At 41.4% G+C, this 21,862-nt stretch overlaps 1 protein-coding gene across 1 annotated transcript in view; it reads left to right on the top strand.

Annotated features, from left to right (window-relative positions):
• The window catches only part of ADGRA1 (adhesion G protein-coupled receptor A1), a 458,486-nt gene that overhangs the window by 248,657 nt on the left and 187,967 nt on the right, over positions 1 to 21,862 (top strand). The window contains exons 10-12 of the mRNA XM_034776097.1: positions 3,375 to 3,524; positions 8,057 to 8,218; positions 20,172 to 20,387. Of these exons, the coding sequence (XP_034631988.1) occupies positions 3,375 to 3,524; positions 8,057 to 8,218; positions 20,172 to 20,387 (528 nt within the window). The remainder of the gene's footprint in view (positions 1 to 3,374; positions 3,525 to 8,056; positions 8,219 to 20,171; positions 20,388 to 21,862) is intronic.

Below are 21,862 nucleotides of genomic sequence, written 5' to 3'. Positions count from 1 at the left end.
CTTATTCATAGAATGTACTGTAGTTATTGTTAGGTTACAATATATGTGAGGTAGTTGTTGGTACTTCACACTAAACAGAATGTGTGTCTGTTTCTAGGCTATACAACACTGGGTTCCTGTCAGGATCTAAATACCATAGAGCAATATGATCATGGTGCTTTAAAGCACTAACTAGGGCCACCTTGCTGTAGGGAGACAGGTTCAAATCGTCACTCTGGAACAGGGATTTGAGTGCAAGTCTTCCTCCTCCCAGGTGAGTGTTGTAACCACCAGGCTATAGAGTCATTTGCACTCCCTTGATTAGTTATTAGCACAGAGAAGTGGGAGACCCAAGTTGAAGTCCCTGCTTCAATAAACATTTAATTATTTACAAAGTGGAACAGCTTCAACAGGAGAGATTGAGAAAGACCCACCCCAGAATACCCCATAGCCTGGTGGTTAGGGCACCAGAGTAGGGATTCGAACTGGGGTCTCCTCCATCCCAGCTGAGTGCCCTAGTCATTAGACTAAAGGTTGTAAGAGGGATGCAGCTGCCATCACCTCCTCCACCTCCAGTCATTGTCTGGATAGCATCAAAGTCCAAAAAAATGGGTGAGATGGGGAAAGGGGTATAGGGAGAGAGCAGGAAAGTGTATGGAAGGGAGGACAGGGGTTGGAACTGCACAGTTCTGTACCTGCTTGCACATCTGCCCTCAACTCCCATCTCAATCCCATGCCTCAGTTCTCAGCACACTCTTTTCACTCCACCACTCTTCTTCTTTGTCTCCTTCCATGCACTTCTTTTCATACACTGCCCCTGATGTGTGACAACAGCCTCCCTTTTCTAGTGCGCCCATCTACCCTACTTAGCCTGAAATTGTTTCTGTTCACTAGATTTCCACCACACCTCCACTCCTAGGGCTTCTCTTTCACATTTTTTCCACAAGCTTCTCTTTGAAATAAATACATTCATACGTACAACCCGAAGTGTGTGGGCTGCACGCAGCATAACAGTTCAGATCACATTATCTTGGTTTTTTGAAACCCTCATCCCTCCTTTCTCTCCCACCAGCTTTGTCCATTATCTTTCCCTGTGTTTGCTTAATTTGATGCTGCAAATTGCAGAGTCTGGTCAGAGATGCTGAACACCAGACTCCATTGGAAATTAAGGTTGCTGAGCAATTAGCAGGATCAGGCCTTTAGATTATGTGTTTTCTGGAGTAGGGAGTGTTTCTACTTTTATTTCTGTAAAGCCTGATACAGACCTACAATGCTTCATAAATAATATTAATAATAAACTCTGCTTTCAGTCTGAAAAAGTTACTAGGAGTATTATATACCGGGGCAGCTGTTTCCACCCCTTGTTCTCAGTGCAAAGCTTAAATATGTAAGCCTAAGTATTTTTAACTTGTGCCTGTTAATTGCCTGTAAAACTCCCCCTTTAATTCTAGCTTATTACAAAAAATAAGTCTTGATGGAATGATACTTAACACAAACAGTGCCGTCAAAAGGTACAGGAGGAAGAAGAGAATTACTCTTTGATCTCTTGCCTCTTCTACTCATTCTTCAAATGAATTATATCAGAGATACAATTAATTAAAATATCAGAGTTAAACTAAAACATAAACAGAGCATATTTTCATAACAGAACCAGAAAGTTCAATCTGGAAATATGATTTCTATTTATAATAATCTAGAACAGTTGATAGGTAAGCCAAATGTAATTTTAAAAAAAAAAATTCTCCTTGTGAGCAAAGACAAAGAGTAATCTGAGGAAAAGCATCTCAGGAAAGAGAAATTAAAAGGTTGGGTTGAAAGAATGCTACAGCAAAGCAATGCCTTTCTTTTGCCTGGTCATCTGTTTAGTCTGTGTGGTTTCAGTGGTTCCAGTAATGAATCCAGACATTCAGTTTCCTTACTCTGGCTTTATCCTTGGAAAATATCTTTATCTCACACATACCTGTGAGTTTTCCTTACAGGGCTCTTTTTCTTATTGCTTTTTTTTTTCCCATTAATTAGTTTCCTGTCTCACCTCTTCCCCTTTTTGGAGGACTCTTGGGTCTCTAGAGAAATTGTGCTGCCTGTTGCCAAAGCAGAAAGTTTATTAAACAAATTATTCAATAATCAGATGTTACTATCAAATCCAAGCTAGAGAGCCAAGGTGCACAGAGTCATTATTAGCCTGTTTTTGTGTAGCCTGTTTGAACTGCAGACATCTGTGTAGTTAGCCAATGTCAGAAAGAGTATAGTGAATGTGTGTAGTGCATGTGATAGTTAAGGATGAAAATCCCTTTCCATTATAACCCCTTGCTTATAATTTCCCCAGAACTTCAGAGTTGGGACTTGCTTTTCTACCTGAAAATTAATGTCAATACAAAAAATACCTCTCTGCTTTTAAACTGATTTTTTACTCCAGTAGCTACAATTCTGAAACCCTGGACATGTTCATGACATAAAGACTCCAAGAGCCATATATCCTGGTCACCTTCACGTTAGTGTAAATCCAAAGAAATGCCATTGAAGTCAAAAGTTATTTAAGATTCACAGCTGTGTATATGAGATAAAAATTACAGGTCCTAGGGCATCCTGATTCAGTGCAGGGTATTGATTCTTAGCTGCATGGTTCCACGTTAGTGGGAATCATTTGACTAAAGCCCTGATCCTGCAAAGAGTTATACACATGCGTCACTTTAGGTCAGTGGCACTATTCACATGTGTAAGTCTTTTGAAGGATCGAAGGAAGTGATTATTCCCCTCTATTTGGCACTGGTGAGGCCACATCTGGAGTATTGCGTCCAGTTTTGGGCCCCCCACTACAGAAAAGGTGTGGACAAGTTGGAGAGAGTCCAGAAGAGGGCAATGAAAATGATCAGGGGTCTGGGACACCTGACTTACGAGGAGAGGCTGAAGGAACTGGGCTTGTTTAGTCTGCAGAGAGAACAGTGCAGGGGGATTTGATAGCAACCTTCAACTAGCTGAAGGGGGGTTCCAAAGAGGATGAAGCTCAGCTGTTCTCAGTGGTGGCAGATGACAGAACAAGGAGCAATGGTCTCAAGTTGCAGTGGGGGAGTTCTAGGTTGGATTTTAGGAAACACTATTTCACTAGGAGGGTAGTGAAGCACTGGAATGGGTTACCTAGGGAGGTGGTGGAATCTCCATCCTTAGATGTTTTTAAGGCCCGGCTTGACAAAGCCCTGACTGGGATGATTTAGTTGGTGTTGGTCCTGCTTTGAGCAGGAGATTGGACTAGATGACCTGAGGTATCTTCCAACCCTAATCTTCTATGATTCGATCCTAAATCGGTACACATTAAACAAAGTATGTAGCCTCAGAAATTTTACAAGTAATAAAAGCCAAGCCGGATATTACACATAACAATTCTGATGTATTTCCAGATGCACGTCAACGCCACCAATGCTCTTGAATTTTCCCGCCAACTTACAGCCTACACAAGAGGTGCTTCCAACTTTGCAGATAAGATGGATATTATATATTTGGCTTACATAATGGAAAAGTTAATAGTCATCGCGGATGAAGTCAAAGATGTAAGACGCTGTTTGAATACTGAATAATCTACCACTTAAAATTGAAATCACGTACTTGTACGTTTAGGGCATGGTCCTGTTTTAACATATGCAGGCACACATTGCAGTGTAGATTCTAAAATTGCTCCCTGCTCTTGTGAATACATATACACTGTACAAAAGATTAAGCAATGGGTTGCTTAGTGTCTAAGAGGAGGATTGAGCCTTCTCGTCTGCCTGATAGAGCCATTGCTGTTTTGGACAAAATATTTTAGCATGCACACACATTTCCTTTACTTTGTGCCTTTTTAAATTATACAGTGGATAAAGTATTGGAAGTAACTCCAGGGTGCCTTTCCTTCTGGATGTTTCCATGACAGTATCTGAATGTCACAAATGTTTATTTTGTTTGTTCTGTATTATCAAGAGAATAACTATGGAGGATATTTTCACTGCATTTTGAAGAATTAAGAGTGTGTGTATCATTTCATGTGAAGAGGACAAAATGCCTCTTTAAGTATAACTTTCTGAAGAAACTTCTAGGATGGGGGGATGACATTTTACAAGGAAATCTAATCAGAGTTATGCAAACCCCAAAGGAAAAAAATAGCTTTTAATAGAGAACAGCAATGATACTCATAAAAGTTTTCACTGTTAATTTTTAGAGTAGCTGCTTGCGTAAAGATTTCATAATCTGTAATTTTTGAATACATGATAGTTATAGTTAAAACATTTGTTTTCTTTTGGTTTGGTATTGTTCATTTCATTCTGGCTTTGGGGTTTGTAACGGTTAACGTTTTAGTGCCACTTTGAGAGTGCCTTCAACTTTAATTTCATCATCATATGCCAGAACTAAAGTGCATACTAAGTGCTTCCCAGAGTCATATTTCAAAGCTACAATTGCTTTTCAGCGTCCTGGCTCAGAATCCCAATATGATGATGTTGCTTTTTGACACACACCCCCCCTCAAAAAGTGAGAATTTTCTCTCTGACAAAAAGCAGCCTTATTCAGTTATAGCTCTCCTCAAAAATCCTTTGATTCTTCTTTGGTTTTGGTACTAGCACCTTATGTATTGTTCATTACATAAATTAGCATCAGCTCCAATTGGTTTTGCCCCTCCTTTCATGTAGTGTTCAAACTCCTGATCTGCACTATCAAAGCATCCAGACAACTCCACCCCTCATTGCGTGTTACTTCTCCACCCATTTCTTTCATAATCCCTCACACCATTCACTGTCTCCACCTTCTCTCCTTATTGCTTCCACTTTCAGCTTCACATTTTGGGTATGTCTTCACTGCAAGTGAAAATGTGATTGTTGCACAGGTAGGCAGACCTGTACTGACTTTAATCGAGAGAACCATGAGTACTAAAAATAGTGACGGTTTGGTGGCATGGACGTGTACTTGGGCTGGGCACCTGAAGACAAGCCCACCGGGGGTGCTCGATACATACTCGGATTGCTAGCCCGTCTCCACATCTTCACTATTATTGCTATCCACGCTAGCTAGATTAAAGCTATCAGAGCTATGCCTACCTGTACCATAATCACACCGTCACTTGAAGTGAAGACATACCTTTTCTTTCATGCTGCTTCCAGTGCTTGGAACAGCTTCCAGCTTTCATGCTCACCAAGCACTTTCTCTCTTCTTCTTCAAACCCATCCTTAACACCTACTGGTTTCTTATTTTAATCTTACCAGTGATGTACAAAAAAATGTGGATACCTGAACTGTTCTCCTTTTGCCATAGAATTATAGAGTCAGCGGCCTTTTCTACACTTGGAAGTTGCACTGGTTTAACTAAAAGTGGTTTAAAAATGATTTAGTTAAATAGTGCAAACCCCTGTGTGGACACACAGCTGTCTCCAACTGAGTTACATCATAAGCTAAACTGATATAAATCACTTGTAAACTAGCATAAGTGGGTTCACAGTTTTGCACTGTTTTAAACTGATTTTAGTTAAATTTGTGCAACTTCTGTGTTGAGGTCATGCTTAGAGCAGAAAAAGACCAATTTGATCATTTAGTCTACATTGCAGCCAGTGCATGTTTGTTCCTTACTGCACATTTTACTCTTGCATTGTCCCATCTAGTATCAAATGTGCCAAATGATAGGTCTTTCACTGCTTCTCCTGGGGCATAATTTCACAGTCTAGTACATCATGCTGTCAGGAAAATGTGCTTACATTCACCCAATTTTTCATTTTCTTGATTTCATGCTATTACTCCTAGTTAGCACATTTTATTATGCTAAAAAATTGCTTCCTCTCCCTAATTTTCCCACCTCTTATTTATTTATAGGCTATTATCCTATCCCTCACTTAGCTGAGCTATATGTCTTAATCTTTTCTCATAAATCATTGCCTCCAGTCTCCTAATCATTTTTATTACTCTTCCCTGCATCAGTAACACAATTTGTCAATAACCTTCTAGTAAATTAGGTTACCAGAAATTAATATATTATTTCAGGTAGTCGCAAAAAAGCCATATAGAGAGGACACATTATATCTTTGTCCATTGTTGTGTGACTGCTGTATATAAAGTTTAAAGTTGCATTGGCTTTTTCAGCAACCATTAGCACTGCAAACTCCTGTTTAATTTCTTAATGTCTGCCATCTCCGATGGCTCAGTATTGTTGCTTTATAGGTTTCTTCTTTCTACTGAGTATCTGTACTTTCAACTACATAGCCAGATATATTAGTTTACGTCTTTCCCTGTTGAAACATTTTTCAGTTATTTTTATGCCCCTGAATGTAATCACTCTTCCATGCATCATTTTTGTGTGAGATGATCAGTAAACTCTTTGGGATGCCATATCTGTGGGTTCTGAAAACTGCTGTATACATTTACAAGGCTATATTACTTTGTAATCTGATTTAAATTAAGTTCAATTTACAAAAAAAATAATATTTTCATTTCAAAGTGAAAAGTGAAGAAAGAAGCCACTGTATCATTGATTCAATTCAAGATGAAATCCTTGGAGTATCATTACAATCACATTTTCTAAAATGTTTTTCTCTTCAACTTTCGCTATTTAGGGCAAGGACTCATTTAAGGCACCTAGGACAGTGGGGCTCTTCACGGGCTTACTGGAACTACTGCAATACTCATACGTAGAAGCAAGCAAACAAAAATGTAAACTGACTATGAGCCTGATTTTCAAAGGTATGAAGGACCTGCAACTCTCATTAATTTCAAATTGAGTTGTGAGTTCTCTGTGCTTTTGAGAATTAGGCCCTCTCTCTCCCTAGAGAGAGAGAGAGAAACTGACTATACACAAAGTGCTGTCAAATGCATAAAGTAAAAAATAAAAAAGAAATATGTTTTCTTAAAACCCTCTCAGTTATAATAAATGTAGGTATTACTTGTAACAATACCAGGGAAAGTGTTTTCAGACAGACATGTGTTTTTTAAGTTGATTGTGTTTTTAAGTCAAAGAAACATTTCAGGCTTTCTGATTAATCATTGTACCCATCAAAATATAAAATGATTGTATCTAGGGTTCCACAGTATTAATCCCAGGAACACCTTTTGTGTTCACTCTGCTGTCTGATGAAATTTGTCAGACTCTCACAAACTGCCAGAATTTTGATGGAGACTGTTGCTAGGCATGTATTCAGTCATATGGAGCATTTCCTTTTTTGTACAAAATGCTGTAAAATATTGAGGGATATTGTAAGTTGCACTGTAGCAGTTCTGGCTGTATTCTTTTTTCCATCATAGTCTCCTATTTTATGGGGGGGGGAGGATTGTAATTCAGAAAACAAGAAGTTCTGGGGGGGAGGGGTGTTTGTTTTGTTATTGATTCTGGTATTTTGGTTTGGTTTTATATAAATCGTGAAGGAAATCTTTTTACCTGGTTAATCCTGGTTAAAAATCCTGGTTAAAATATACTTCATCTGAGTAGAATGCTTCCTTGGGCATATGTAACTCAAATAGATTTAGTTTTTAAAAATTAATTTGGGAAAAGATAAATCCATAAAAAAATCAATTCATATTTGATGTTATAGGGAAGATCTAGTGGCTGAGACAGTAAGAGGAGAACTGAAATTCTTTAAAAATAAAGACTTGTAAATATCCAACATTAATAAGACAAACAGTAGAGTTGAACATATTAAATTAGCAGAGCAGAATAAAATACCAAAATCAACCAGCGGAAAGATCAATAATCATATTTGTAATAAACCAAAAATGAGCAGTGTTACTTTATTTTAATTTATTTTAGTTAATAGGAAAAAAATGACCAATAGCACCTGCTTTAACCCAAAATGGTGAAATACACAAATAAATACATTAAAAAATAAAAACTGTGGGGATATTACACTTAAATAGTGAACAAAAAAGTATTTTCCTTGATGTCCCTTGGCACTTTTGTCTCCTCTTCTCCTTGGTCTCTGTGTTTGTTTAAATGTAATGATCTAACAGAATGACTAGTCTCCTTAAAATGACTGTCGTTAGGCGAGATAAGGTGCCTAAATTTAATTGCATTCTTGTGTTCTTTGTTGCAGTTTTAATGGTATAGTAGTTTCCCATGTAATTACTTTTTCCTTCAGCTTGGAGATGCTATAGTTGAAATTGCCAGCAACATAATGTTGGTAGATGACCATGTGTTGTGGATGGCCCAGAATGAAAACAAAGCCTGTACCAGGATTGTACAATCTGTGGCGCACATTACGAATCAGACGCTGACCAGCCATACTCAGGTTATATCAAAGGTATGTAATAAAATTACAAATATTTTTGTTGGGGTTTGTTTGAAAGAGCTGTCATTTTTCTATCAATTTTTGCATTAGCATTTTATATTCATTAAAGTACTGTTGGAAGACAGAAAAAGAGCAAAAATACCATAGGTTTATCTAACATTACTGCTAGGCTCAATAACTGACATTTATCTATTTATTATTATAGTGGATTGTTTTGTTTGTGGAGTGTTCTTCAAATATGGTATTGCTGTTCACTTCAGTTTACCCATCACTGTTAGTATATGTGTTCATTTTAGAAGGCTTAAATTGGGTCAATCAACATTTCCAATAAGAGGATAAGACAACATGCTCCGTTGTTGCCTGCAGCTTTTGATATGGCTGTCAGAGAGCATTCTAGGTATTATAGCGTAAAGCGGTGAGAAAGGCCTGGCTGAAAAGGTGCAGCTTGTTGCTCTTGGTAAAGATAGCAGCTAGTTTTGTGTTTAAGCTTATTTTTATGGGGAGCAAATTGTAGATGCATGGACCTACTACCAAAAATGCCCAGCCTCCAGCTCACAAGAGTTCACCCTTGGGACACTTAGTATGTTTTTATCAATTTTTCAACATTTAAATAATAGAATGGACCAAAATCAGAAGCTTAAATCCAAACCCTTTACAATTTTAAATTAAATATTTAAAGAGTTATTGGGTTTGTTTAAAAAAGAAAAAAAAACAATAACTTGAAAAACCTTGCCTATTTTGGTCCATTATCTACAGAATTTGTTTGGGGATATTGCTTAAAGTGAATTCCTTGTTCATTTTAGTTACATTTTTGCAAACACACATGTGCACGTGCACACACAAAAAGGCATTGATGGCCTGCTTAGATCCTTAGCCCTTTAGGTGAGGTGGGAGGGTCCTAGAGCTTGGGCTATAGCCTGAGCACGAACATCTACACCACAATTAAACAGTCTTTTAGCCCGAGCCCTGCAAGCCCAAGTCAGCTAGCACAGGCCAGCTTTGGGTTTTTAATTGCAGTATAGACATATCCTTAAAAAAGAAAGACCTAGAAGAACCAGTCTTTTTTCACTTGCAGATTATACTCTCGGAGGAACTGATTTGTCTGTTTTTAAAGAAAAAAAAGCTTTTCATTTAAATGGTTATATATAGAAAAGAATCACTTTCAATGCCCATTTTTATGTATGTATCTATTTAGAATACGTATAGACAGTAAAGCGCCTTCCTAGGGCTGACTTTTTATGTAACAGCTAAGGGGATGCTCTATTTGTATAAACTCCTGGTTTATTTTAAATGTCAAGTTCCATAGGTCATTTTTCTTGTCACTGCTTCGGGAGGATGTTGACATTCCTATCCAAAGTAATTCTTTCTGTTTATGCAAGCTGTCGATCTGTATCCCTAACCTATTAGCTGTGCTCTCTCTTTTTTTCCTCTTACAGTTTTCTGTAGGAGATTCAGTGCACAGTCGAGTGCAGCTTGTAAATAAACAAATCTGTGGACTTTCTTGTGTAGTCTCATGCAATACTAAACAACTGTTCCTTTTGGAGACTGGCCAGCAAGCAATTAGCCAGTTAACTAGCTCAGAGAAATTGCCTTAGTTTCTTTAAACAGAGTAAGACTGCACAGAGTTTGAAGTGGTCACCTATTTTAGATATAATTTCTGAAACATTAAGTCTCCTACTAAATCTGTCAATTGTATGACATGAACCTGGCCATTTTCTTTCTAAGTCTATTGAAAAATTCCTTAAATGGCAATGATTTTTTGGGGAAGACAGACATGTTTTTCTCATGCACTATGGGATGGGTTATCACAAAGGCAAACAAACCCCTGAGTTGAAAGATAGGGCAATAGATCAGTTGTATTTCCTCATGCCTCCCTGAGTTTGGAGTGGTGTGTATATATAAATATTGTTCTGTACATAAGGAATGGCCTGTTACATCTTCTCAAATGTATAAACTCCAGATATTTTATCCCTTGTATAATAATGCATTTAAGGTAGGAAATTATATATGGCTTCAAATTAATATTACCGTGCAGAGTGAAAAAGAAACTCTTTTTTTGTATATTATATTAAAAAGTAAGAATAAATTCCTGTGAACAGAACATTCTTCTGATGGGACAGAAACAAGTGAAAAGGCTGTTATTTTTTGCTCTTAGTGTGCCAACCTGACACACACAAATTAAACCAACTTCATTGTTAATGTATGTGTACATTTACTGAGTAGTCTGCAATACCTTTCCATTCATGGCTATCTATCTGTGACATTTTGTACCTCATGGGAACGTCCTACACCCCCATGTTCATCCTTATACTATGATTGTGTGATATCTAATGCAGTTTGTCAAGTCGGGGGTTTTCAGAAGGCTCATGATGTACTGAGCATTGTTATTATAGTAATGTTATAGGTTGTAATTTAATGTATATAGTTATGAGGCTGAAAATGTGTTCTCATGGCTTAAAGCAAGCCCAGGCAAAAAACTTTCCAAGAGCAGAGGGGCAGTTCACACCTCATCAGGGCATGTATGGGACAAACCCAGCCCAGCCTCACAGGAACAAAGGACACTGGTCTAGGCAACAACAAAGGATCTGTTGGATTCTCAAGTGGGGGCTTGTCTACACTGGCAAGTTTTGTTGCCAAAAACTGCCTTTTGGTGACAAAACAGCAAGAGCGTACACACTATAATGGGACTTCTGTTGTGAAAAATGCCCAGTTTTGGTGACAAAAAACTTCCACCCCTATGAGGGACTTCTGTCTTTTCCCCTCCCTTTATTGTTGACAAAGAGCCAGTGTAGACACTGCTGATTGTTTTGTCCACAGAACTAGCTTCCGCCAGTATCCCACAATGCCTGCCCTGATTGCTCTGCTCAGTGTTTTGATCTCTGCTGCCCTGCAGGCATGTGCCCCTCCCCTTTCAAAGCTCGGGGAAGTATCTGTGTGCTGCTCCATTAGGGGAACAAACAAAGAGCAAATCATTGGAATGTTCCTGTTCTGCCCGGCACTAGGAACACAGCAGCAGGCCGACTGCTGCTGCAGGGTGAGGGGGACAGACTGCTGTGCTGCTTTGTCATTCCTCAGCACGGAGAGCTCACAGAGCTACTCATGACGCTGCTCTCGGCAGCTGAGGGGGTTGTGGGAGAACTCGGAGAGAATCCCAAGATGCACAGCGCTCAGCTTTTCCTTCCCACAACACTGCACTGTGGTATACATACCCACGGTGTATTGCTCACCCTGTCGATGATGGTGTCCCCAATGTGGACATGATCTGTCAACAGAGGGAGCAATTTTTGTTTTGTCGACCTTTGGGTGTCAACATAAATTTTGTCAACAAAACTTGGTAGTGTAGACAAGCTCTGCATCACCCTCTTCCTTTGGTCAGTTTGGGACTGTGATGAAGTAATGCTCACCTGACTCTGAAGGGGGGGTGGAGAGACGAAGAGGGAAGAAAGAACCTGATAAAAGGGAGAGACGTTTGCCAAGCTCATCCTCTCTCTTCCACCTCCATCTACAGACATCACCACCAAGCGACTGAAGGGCTAATCAAACGGGAGAGCCTAGCGGAAGGGCAACCAGCCAGCCTGTTGTGAAAAGCATCTAAGTTTGTAGGGGCACTGAAAGTGTTAAGATCAGCTTAGAATCCATTTTGCTTTTATTTCATTTGACCAAATCCGACTTCTTGTTCTTTGACTTATAATCACTTAAAGTTCATCTTTGTAGTTAATACATTTGTTTGTTTATTCTACCTGAAGCAGTGTGTTTGGTGTGAAGCGTGTCAGAGGCTCCCCTTGGGATAACAAGCCTGGTACATATCAATTTCTTTGTTAACTTGACTAACTCATATAAGCTTGCAGCGTCCAGCGGGGATAACTGGACACTGCAAGACGGAGGTTCCTAGGGTTGTGTCTGGGACTGGAGATATTGGCTAGTGTCATTTGGTTGCACAATCCAAGAAGCAGTTTACATGCCAGAGGCTGTGCGTGAACAGCCCAGGAGTGGGGGTTCTCATAGCAGGCTGGCACATCACCGGTCTAGATAACTATCTATCTAATCTAATCTAATCTAATCATCTATTATGGTAATTGTTTAGCTTTCAAAAGCAAACTATCTTGCCTATCTATACCTAGATTGTGACATTGTTGGCAATCTCTTTGCCATGAAATGACATGTTCTATTATAATTCCTCAGCACACTTTTCAGAAATTATATCTAAAATAGGTGGCCACCCTCTACTCCATTCACACAATCATAGGCCTTGGCTACACTCGGGACTTCACAGCGCTGCCTCCACCTCTCCGAGGGGAACAGCTTGCAGCGCTGCGAGCGAGCATGCAGCACTGCAGGCTCAGATTACACTGGCGCTTTACAGCGCTGTACTCGCTGCGCTCGGGGGGGGGGGGTTCACACCCCTGAGCGCAGCAAGTTGCAGCGCTGTACACCGCCAGTGTAGCCAAGGCCATAGTAAATTACAGTCAGAACAGCAAGCATTTTATCAAAAGCTACCAAACTAATCTTCTTGTTTCCAAGTGCAATCAATATAGAAAATAATATGGTGTCCATATATGTAACAGCAGACTGGGGCAACACTTAAGAGGATGGCAAAAATGGCTCCTTGGGTGTGCAGCTCAGGACAATGGCAAAGGGCACAAAGACTAAGCCTAGAAAGGGAAAGCCTCATTAACAATTAACCTGAAATTCTCTGACAATTTCAGTGGGATTATTTATAGAGAGATCTGAGGCACAAGGACACTATGTAACTTACCTGAGGTCACACCGGAAGTCTTTGACAGAGCTGGGTGTTGAACCCACATCTTTTGACTTTTCCACAAGCATAACTTGTATCAGTGAAACTTATGTGCACAGCATGGAAACCTATATGTGTAGGGTACATCAAGTTATCCAGGAAAACCTGCTTTCAATTTTAAAGCTTTTCTGTCTGGCTGTCCCAGCTATTAGACTGTTCAAAACAAAGTCTTGGGATATTTTTTATAATGGGGGGAAAAAATTCTGCTTCTTGTGTTCTAAAATGACTCAGCCATTTTTACTCAAACTTAAAAAATCTGGAAAGGTGAATGTTTTTAAAAAAATTAGCAGCAACTAAAAACAAGGGTTTAGAATGGAAATATTATGAAACCTTAACTGTAGTGGAAGCTGCAGCTCCTGCTATAATTAGCCATTAGTGCTAGCCTAAATATAGTGTTGGAGGCAGCAGCACTTGTGGCTGACAGGAATTTACTGTACTTCATAGCTTCGTTTTGAGCACACACAGATAAACCAGTCACTGAAGGGTTATGACAGAATCCAGACAATCCAAACTGACAAGGCAGGACCTAAGGGCAGCAAAGCCACCATATTTCCTCCCTACCTTACAATGAGGTTTTAATGTTTTGGCTCCAAGCCTACACCATCCTGAGTAGAGTGCTGATCAGAAAAATGCTGACAAAACTTTCTTTTTTGGAATTTGCCAGTTCATTAAGATCAAACCATTTTGTGAGAATGGATTTTCACAAACTTCCAATGGGACCCCAATTTTGAAAACCTGCCTGCCAGTCAGGTTTCCATCATAAACCTGCCTGGTTTCTTTCCAGCTTGCTTGACCAGCTCCTTGGCGGTCCACTGAGCTGAGAATCTCAGAACATAGGAGCCAGTGTTTCCAGGCTCACAGTTCCACTTCAGCCCACCATGCAGGCTGAAGGGAAACCAGGAGCCTGGAATTCCCCACCAGGTTGGCTGCTTTGGAGCTGGAGGCTCTGGAGGACCCTCAAAGACCTGGCTCAGGGGGCTGAAATTGACATAATTCTTGTCTATTTCATTGCTGTCCTCACTAACAGCAGCAGTGTTACTGACCAGACTTTTGTTAACATGACAAAAGTCTGGTCAGTTTCACTTTGCTGTTCAGTGGTGGGCAGTCATGAAACTGACAAGAATCATGTCAACATACCCTTAGGGTATGTCTACACTACGAGAGTAGTTCGATTATACTTAAATCGAATATGTGGAATCGATATTACAAAGTCAAATGTGTGTATCCACACTAAGAACAGTAATTCGACTTTGTGAGTCCACACTAACGGGGCAAGCATCGACATTGGAAGCGGTGCACTGTGGGCAGCTATCCCACCGTTCCCGCAGTCCCCGCTGCCCATTGGAATTCTGGGTCGAGCCCCCAATGCCTGCTGGGGAAAAAAATGTGTCGAGGGTGGTTTTGGGTAACTGTCGTCATCCAACCGTCACTCCCACTCTTCCTCCCTGAAAGCGCCGGCGAGCAATCAGTTCGCGCACTTTTCTGGTGAGTGACAGTGCGGACACCACAGCACTGCAAGCATGGAGCCCGCTGCGACCATCGCTGCAGTTATGGCCGTTGTCAACACCTCGCACCTTATCATCCACCTTTTCCAGAGGCAGATGCTAAGAAATCGGGTGAGGAGGCTACGGCAGTGTGGCGAGGACATGAGTGGCACAGACCTCTCACAAAGCACGGGACCCCGTGCCGTGAACATCATGGTGGCAATGGGTCATGTTGATGCTGTGGAATGGCGATTCTGGGCCCAGGAAACAAGCACGGACTGGTGGGACCGCATAGTGCTGCAGGTCTGGGACGAATCACAGTGGCTGCGAAACTTTCGTATGCGGAAGGGAACTTTCCTGGAACTTTGGGAGTTGCTGTCCCCTGCCCTGAAGCTCAAGGACACCCGGATGCGAGCAGCCCTGACTGTCCAGAAGCGAGTGGCCATAGCCCTCTGGAAGCTTGCAATGCCAGACAACTACCGGTCAGTCGCGAATCACTTTGGCGTCGGCAAATCTACTGTGGGGGTTGCTGTGATGCAAGTAGCCAACGCAGTCGTTGAGCTACTGCTGTCAAAGGTAGTGACCCTTGGAAACGTCCAGGTCATCATAGATGGCTTCACCGCGATGGGATTCCCAAACTGCGGTGGGGCTATCAATGGAACTCACATTCCTATCCTGGGACCGGACCACCAGGCCAGCCAGTACATTAACCGAAAGGGCTACTTTTCAATGGTGCTGCAAGCAGTGGTGGACCATAGAGGACGTTTTACAAACATCAACGTAGGATGGCCAGGCAAGGTTCATGACGCTCGTGTTTTCAGGAACTCTGGTCTGTTTAGATGGCTGCATGGCTCTGTGATCCAGGATAAGGACCACAGCATAAGATCTCTATCTGCCCTCCCCCACCACAAAGTCACATGCCCCCCCCCCCCCACACACAGAACATGAAAACCACCTCCCAGACTGACCAGGGTGCCTAGTGACTGCAATGTGTGTGTGACCTTCTGCTTAACCTGCCCCCGTGTCTGTACCCTGGTAAAGGTGACTGTCCTCTCCAATTACCAACCTCCTTCCCCCCCTTCAAACACACTCTCCCCTAAAAGAACATGATGGAAACAGTAATTAACAGAAACGTATCTTTTATTAGCAACTACACAGTTAGGGGATGAAACAGGGACGGGGGCTTGGGTGAGGCGGGAAGGAAAGGACTTATCAAATTTTTGGGAATGAGAGCCTTCTGGTACTTGAGCAGTCTGCAGGGGTGGAGTGATAGTTTTCATGGCCCCTGCCGCCCCTCCTTCTTGGGACTTTGGGTGAGGAGGGTATGGGAGTTTGTGGCGGGGGAGGGCGGTTAGAGATAGACTGCAGCGGGGCTCTGTCCTCCTGCCTCCGGTCCTGCAGAACATCCACAAGGTGCCGGAGAGTGTCCGTTTGCTCCCTCATTAGTCCAAGCAGCGTTTGAGTCGCCTGCTGGTCTTCCTGCCGCCACCTCTCCTCCCATTCGCTGTGTGCTTGCTGGTATTGCGACATGTTCTCCCTCCACTGGGTCTGCTGGGCCGCATCAGCTCGGGAGCAGCCCTTAAGTTCTGAGAGCATGTCGTCCCATGTCCTTTTCTTTCTCCGCCTAATCTGCGCCAGCCTCTGCGAGGGGGATGCCAGGGTAGGTCGGGAGACAGTCGCAGCTGTGGGATGGGAAAAAGGGAGTGAATTACTCACAAAGATAATTTTTTGTGAACAATGAATATAGTCTTTCTCTGTGAACAAGACCATGCACAGCACCTATCACATGCGTACTCAGGACAAGGTCGAATTTTCGGCCTTCGCATTCAGTGCCTGGGGTCTTGCAGTGGAGATCAGACAAGCGGGGCAGGACAGCGGAATTCGGGTAGAAGGCTGACATGGTAAGCCGTAGACTTTTGGCTGCTTAAAACTTAAATTAGAGCAGTGCCCTCCTTTCACGTTCAAAGCAATGCTCCTATCGTTGGGCAGTTCCTGCTGCCGGCAATCCGGCAAGCATGAACTCTGCCCCTGTCCCACCCCCTCACGGCTGTCCCCGGGAAAGATCCCTGTATGCTGCCCCTCTCCCGCCTCCATTGCGTGGCGGTAAACCGCCGGTGACAATTCTGTAAAGGAACAGGCAAGCAGTCCCAATAGTAACATTCCCCTAATTCTAAGCAGGTCACCATGAGTGACATCACTCTGCTGAGAATTTCTGAGACCGAGAAAGAACGCATGCTGCATGAAAGCCAGCAAAAACCAGGGCCGTATGCCACCATGCTCTGCAAGGCAATGATCCCAGAGTACTTGATGATAGCCTGGCGAGGAAAAGTTTCCTACCACGGAGGACACAATAAGGCCACTCTCCCCAGGAACCTCATGCAAAGGCTTTCCAATTACCTCCAGGAGAGCTTCGTGGAGCTGTCCCATGAAGATTTCAGCTCTATCCCCGGACATATAGACCTTCTTTTCCAGTAGCTGCACTGGCAAGGACTAAAAAGTAGAGTGCCTAGGGCAAACTAATCATGATAAACGGGACATTGTTAGATTCTTTTGCAGTAGTTGCACTGCCAAGGACTAAAACGTTAAGGGCCTAGGGCAAACAAATCATGAAAAACCCATTGTTAATATACTTGTTCTGTTCAAAATAAATGTTTACATGTTTAAAACACTTACCGACTGATCCTTCCCCTGATTCAGGGTCTGGGTTAACGCATGGGGACGGTTGGTAGGGGATCTCTGTGAGGGTGATGAAGAGATCCTGGCTGTCTGGGAAATCAGCGTTGTAAGCGCTGTTGACTGCCTCGTCCTCCTCCTCACCTTCCTCATCTTCCCCATCCGCTAACATCTCAGAGGAAGCGGCCATCGACAATATCCCATCCTCAGAGTCCACGGTCAGTTGTGGGGTAGTGGTGGCAGCCGCACCTAGAATGGAATGCAGTGCCTCGTAGAAATGGCATGTCTGGGGCTGGGATCCGGAGCTTCCGTTTGACTCTTTGGTCTTTTGGTACGCTTGTCTCAGCTCCTTGATTTTCACGTGGCACTGCGTTGCATCCCGGCTGTATCCTCTCTCTCTGTCATGGCTTTTGAGATCTTCTCGTAGATCTTTGCTTCCATCTTTTTGATCGCAGCTCCGAAAGCATGGACTCATCGCCCCACACAGTGATCAGATCCAAGACTTCCCGATCAGTCCATGCTGGGGCCCTCTTTCTATTCTGAGATTGCATGGTCACCTCTGCTGGAGAACTCTGCATCGTTGCCAGTGCTGCTGAGCTCACCACGATGTCCAAACAGGAAATGAGATTCAGACTGCCCAGACAGGAAAAGGAATTCAAATTTTCCCAGGGCTTTTCCTGTGTGGCTGGTCAGAGCATCCGAGCTCGGACTGCTGTCCAGAGCGTCAACAGAGTGGTGCACTGTGGGATAGCTCCCGGAGCTATTAGCGTCGATTTCCATCCACACCTACCCTAATTCGACATGGCCATGTCGAATTTAGCGCTACTCCCCTCGTTGGGGAGGAGTACAGAAATCGAATTTAAGAGACCTCTATGTCGAACTAAATAGCTTCGTTGTGTGGACGGGTGCAGGGTTAATTCGATTTAATGCTGCTAAATTCAACATAACCTCCTAGTGTAGACCAGGCCTTAGTCTGCAGCTGCTGGGGCTTCCAGGGTTCCCAGCTCCATTGCAGCTCACCAGGTGGGAAGTCAAGGATCCTGATTAATATATTTCCCTTCAGAAATACCACATTTCAGTGCTTCCAAAATGAAATACTGTGATATATCAATTCAGCAAAAAACTTCAAAATTTCAGCTTTTTATTCCAATCAGGACAGGAAGTATTTTCAAAGTTTCAAACATTTTCCTGGGACAGAAAAACAGTTTCCCAGCCAGCTCTAAACTGAGTCTTATGTTTGCTTGTTTGTTTGTTTTTTCTCCCTGCCAGGTAGAAAGTACTTTCCACTAGTGTGAAGTCATGTGAAAATCTTCTGCAAAATAAACCTTCAGCAGAACTGGCACCATGTTCCAAATTTTCTGGGGTTTTATGTGACCATTTCACCCCATTCTAATCAATACTGAGTGAAGTTGAGTCTTATTGTGGAACACTATTGCCTGAGGTGCTGAAGAGTATCACAGAATGCTCGGAGCCTAATAAACTCTAGAGTCCCTTCCTTTTCTAAATCAAGGGGCAAAATTTCCCTGACAACCCCATTCCTACAAATGAAAAAGAATGTATAAAGTGCCATGTGCATGTTTGTTACTTTACAAATAATCATCAAAACTGTGTTCTTGCAGCAGCAAATGTACCTGATTGACAAAAATCCAGGGGAAGAAAATGTGCTATTCTTCTGAGCTGTGCTGCTGTTAAAACTTTCCCATCATCATTAATTACCACTTTGCATAATGAAACATGAAACACCATTTCTCTAGGGCTAGTAAAGACTGTGCTCTTCCATTGACGGCACTCAGGAAATGTGAGCCCACTAATAAGCCCTGTATGACTTCAGAGCTAGACTGACCTATGGAAGTTATAGTATGTATATATACCCATTTTGATTGTATGAACCAGAACATGGAAAGTGCAAAAACAGCTCTTGAGAGGGAAGTTGCACCAAGGATAATATTTTTCCCTGTTTTCCAGACCTGTGTCTTAATGGCCATATTAATGGCTTTTATTGCTGCACAGCATAGCATGGATATGCTTTAGTAGGGAAAGTATCTTAAACTTTCCTGAGTTCTCTCTAATTGTTTCCTGAGTGGAACGGAAACATAAGGACAGTCAATAGTAACTTCACTGCAAATGAAACCTAAAGCTTGTCTCTCTCCTTAGCTCATATATATATATATATATATAATATTCAAGATTTTATACAAATCAGATTTAATATGTATGGATGTTTCATATTTTCTGTATTAGGCATTTTATTGAAATGGGGTTGTCTCAGCCAGTCATAGTGGGTGGGAGTTGACTTCAGAGTTACTGACCAATAACTGATGCCATAGGAGCATCTTTAGGTCCTGATGTAGAGGCAGTAGCCAAGAAAAGCAGGCATGGCAAGAGATGTGCCCTACAGCAATTTCTGGCTGCCAGACAAGACCTTATGGGCTGCTGGAGCTGTGTAGCTTAGAACAATGCTCAGACTGCTCTGTGTTACTACTTTGGACATGACTGGTGCCTGGTGGATAAGCAATCAGGGAGTGGCAAAGCTACCTCAACAGTGCCAGTTGCCAAACAGCCAGGCATGAAGATCTGGCCTCATTTATATTAGATGTGTTAGGAGAAACTGAGCACAATCTTGGATGCTTTTTAACATATTTACTACTAATAATAGGTGCTCTATTCTCCTTGTATTTACACTGCTATAAATCTGGATTAACTCCACTGATGTTGGTAGCTACACTATTGTAAAATTGATATACGGGAAAGGAGCATCAGGCTTTTTGTACATTTATTTGATGTTCTTTCTTCTATCATTATTGTATTCATAATCAAGGTGCAAGCAAAACCACCGGACTGTTATAGAAATTAATTTTTTCTTTGATCAGTTTACCTTTCCATATGTTTATTATCATGTTTCATATGTGTGTATATATAATATACAGTGTATACAAAATGCATATTTTGTACTGAGGATTCCTTTTAAAGTATCTTAGCAAAATACCAGTTTCTCAATGTGTTTTGACAGATTTCCCTTAATATTGCTCTGGAGGCCTTTATGATCAAGCCATCTAGCTTCATAGGAATGACTTGCACTGCCTTCCAGAAAATATCTGAAAATTCAGACAGGTCACTGATCCATGATGTGGGGAGCTGGGAAGCAGATTATCATCCAGATCAACATTTGAATTTTAAGTGCAACGATGGCAGTCTCAGTGGTTCTTTCATGAATTTTTCTACCAAAGTAAGTGGTATAAACAGTTGTGTACAACTGACTCATATATATATATATATTGTTTGTATCTTGTATTCAAAGCAGATTACTACTTTATCACTGCAGGACTCAAACTGATTACAAGATTCAAAGCTCATATAATTATTTAATATAAATGGATTAATAAGAAAAGTAATTGTAACTTGTTACTGGTCTTAAATATTTAACTTCAAGTGTGATTATAATGTATATTTTACGTCCAATACCAGTGTGCTGTGTTTACAGATATTGCGTAAGTGTTTCCATGCTTGATGTAAAAATTCAACATACAAACAGAAATGAGTATATATTTTGCTATTACAATCTATGGGCTTGATCCAACAAACTTCTACACATGTGAGCAATTCCATTGAAGTCGATGGGAAATAGTTTAGTCAGGAACTCTCAGATGAGTTAAGTTTGCATGGACAGTGACATTTTCAGAAAAATTGTCTTTACTTCCACTAAATTGTTTTATGGTTCTTATCGCAAAAACTTGATATAAAAAAAGAGCATTACCTTGGAGCTTTGGAACAGCCTAAGGAAAACAATAATAAATAAGCCCCTTAATAGAATGCAGTATTATTATCAAATAATGAAGTGGAACAATTAAATTTTTATCTAGCGGGAAATGGAAATTTTGCATTTGGTTAAGCGTGTTATTAAATTTAAGTGAACTACGGTTGATTTTTAGTTAACCTCCAACAGCATCTCATTTTAATAGGCTTATTCCTTGAAATGCTGAGTACTCCAAAATGATACTTTTCTGGATAATACTACAAGCTTACTGAATTCTGGGAGTACTTTGATTGCAGTTATTTTCCTAGTTCTGTCTTTTGAACCACTGTGTAACTTAGATAATGGCAATGATGTGCGGGAGGGAGCTATTGGGAGAACCTTGTAAAAATTCTGTCACCAAATTGAAGGAAGCATTGGGTAGCTTTCCTCCCTTTGATAGTTTAGCAGCATCCAGGGAGGGATGAACACCATCTATACCTAGGATGACTTACAAAGATGCTTCTGAAGAGCAACTTTTTAGTCCTTGGAATCCACAAGGTAGAACCTAATGTCAAGGATTACATTAAAAAGGGAAAAAAGAAAGATCCCTAGAGATTAATATTTCTGCACCTACCTACAAAACAATCTATCTATCAATATAGCTATATACACACACTTCAAACTACACAAGCTGAGCACTGTGCTATATATATGCTATAACTCAAGCAGAAATTGTGAGCTTGATGCAGATTTTACTGGTAAAGGTCTTTGGCCAATCTTATGCAGAAGGTCAGACAAGATGATTATAATGATCCCTTCTGGCCCTAAAATATATAAATCTATGAAAAGCAACAGAGGGTCCTGTGGCACCTTTGAGACTAACAGAAGTCTGTTAGTCTCAAAGGTGCCACAGGACCCTCTGTTGCTTTTTACAGATTCAGACTAACACGGCTACCCCTCTGATACTT

This window comes from Trachemys scripta, chromosome 7, assembly GCF_013100865.1.
Source record: "Trachemys scripta elegans isolate TJP31775 chromosome 7, CAS_Tse_1.0, whole genome shotgun sequence".
NCBI classification, from domain to species: domain Eukaryota; kingdom Metazoa; phylum Chordata; order Testudines; family Emydidae; genus Trachemys; species Trachemys scripta.
The sequence above is the reverse complement of the archived record's forward strand: the minus strand, read 5'-3'. Positions and strand labels throughout refer to the sequence as shown.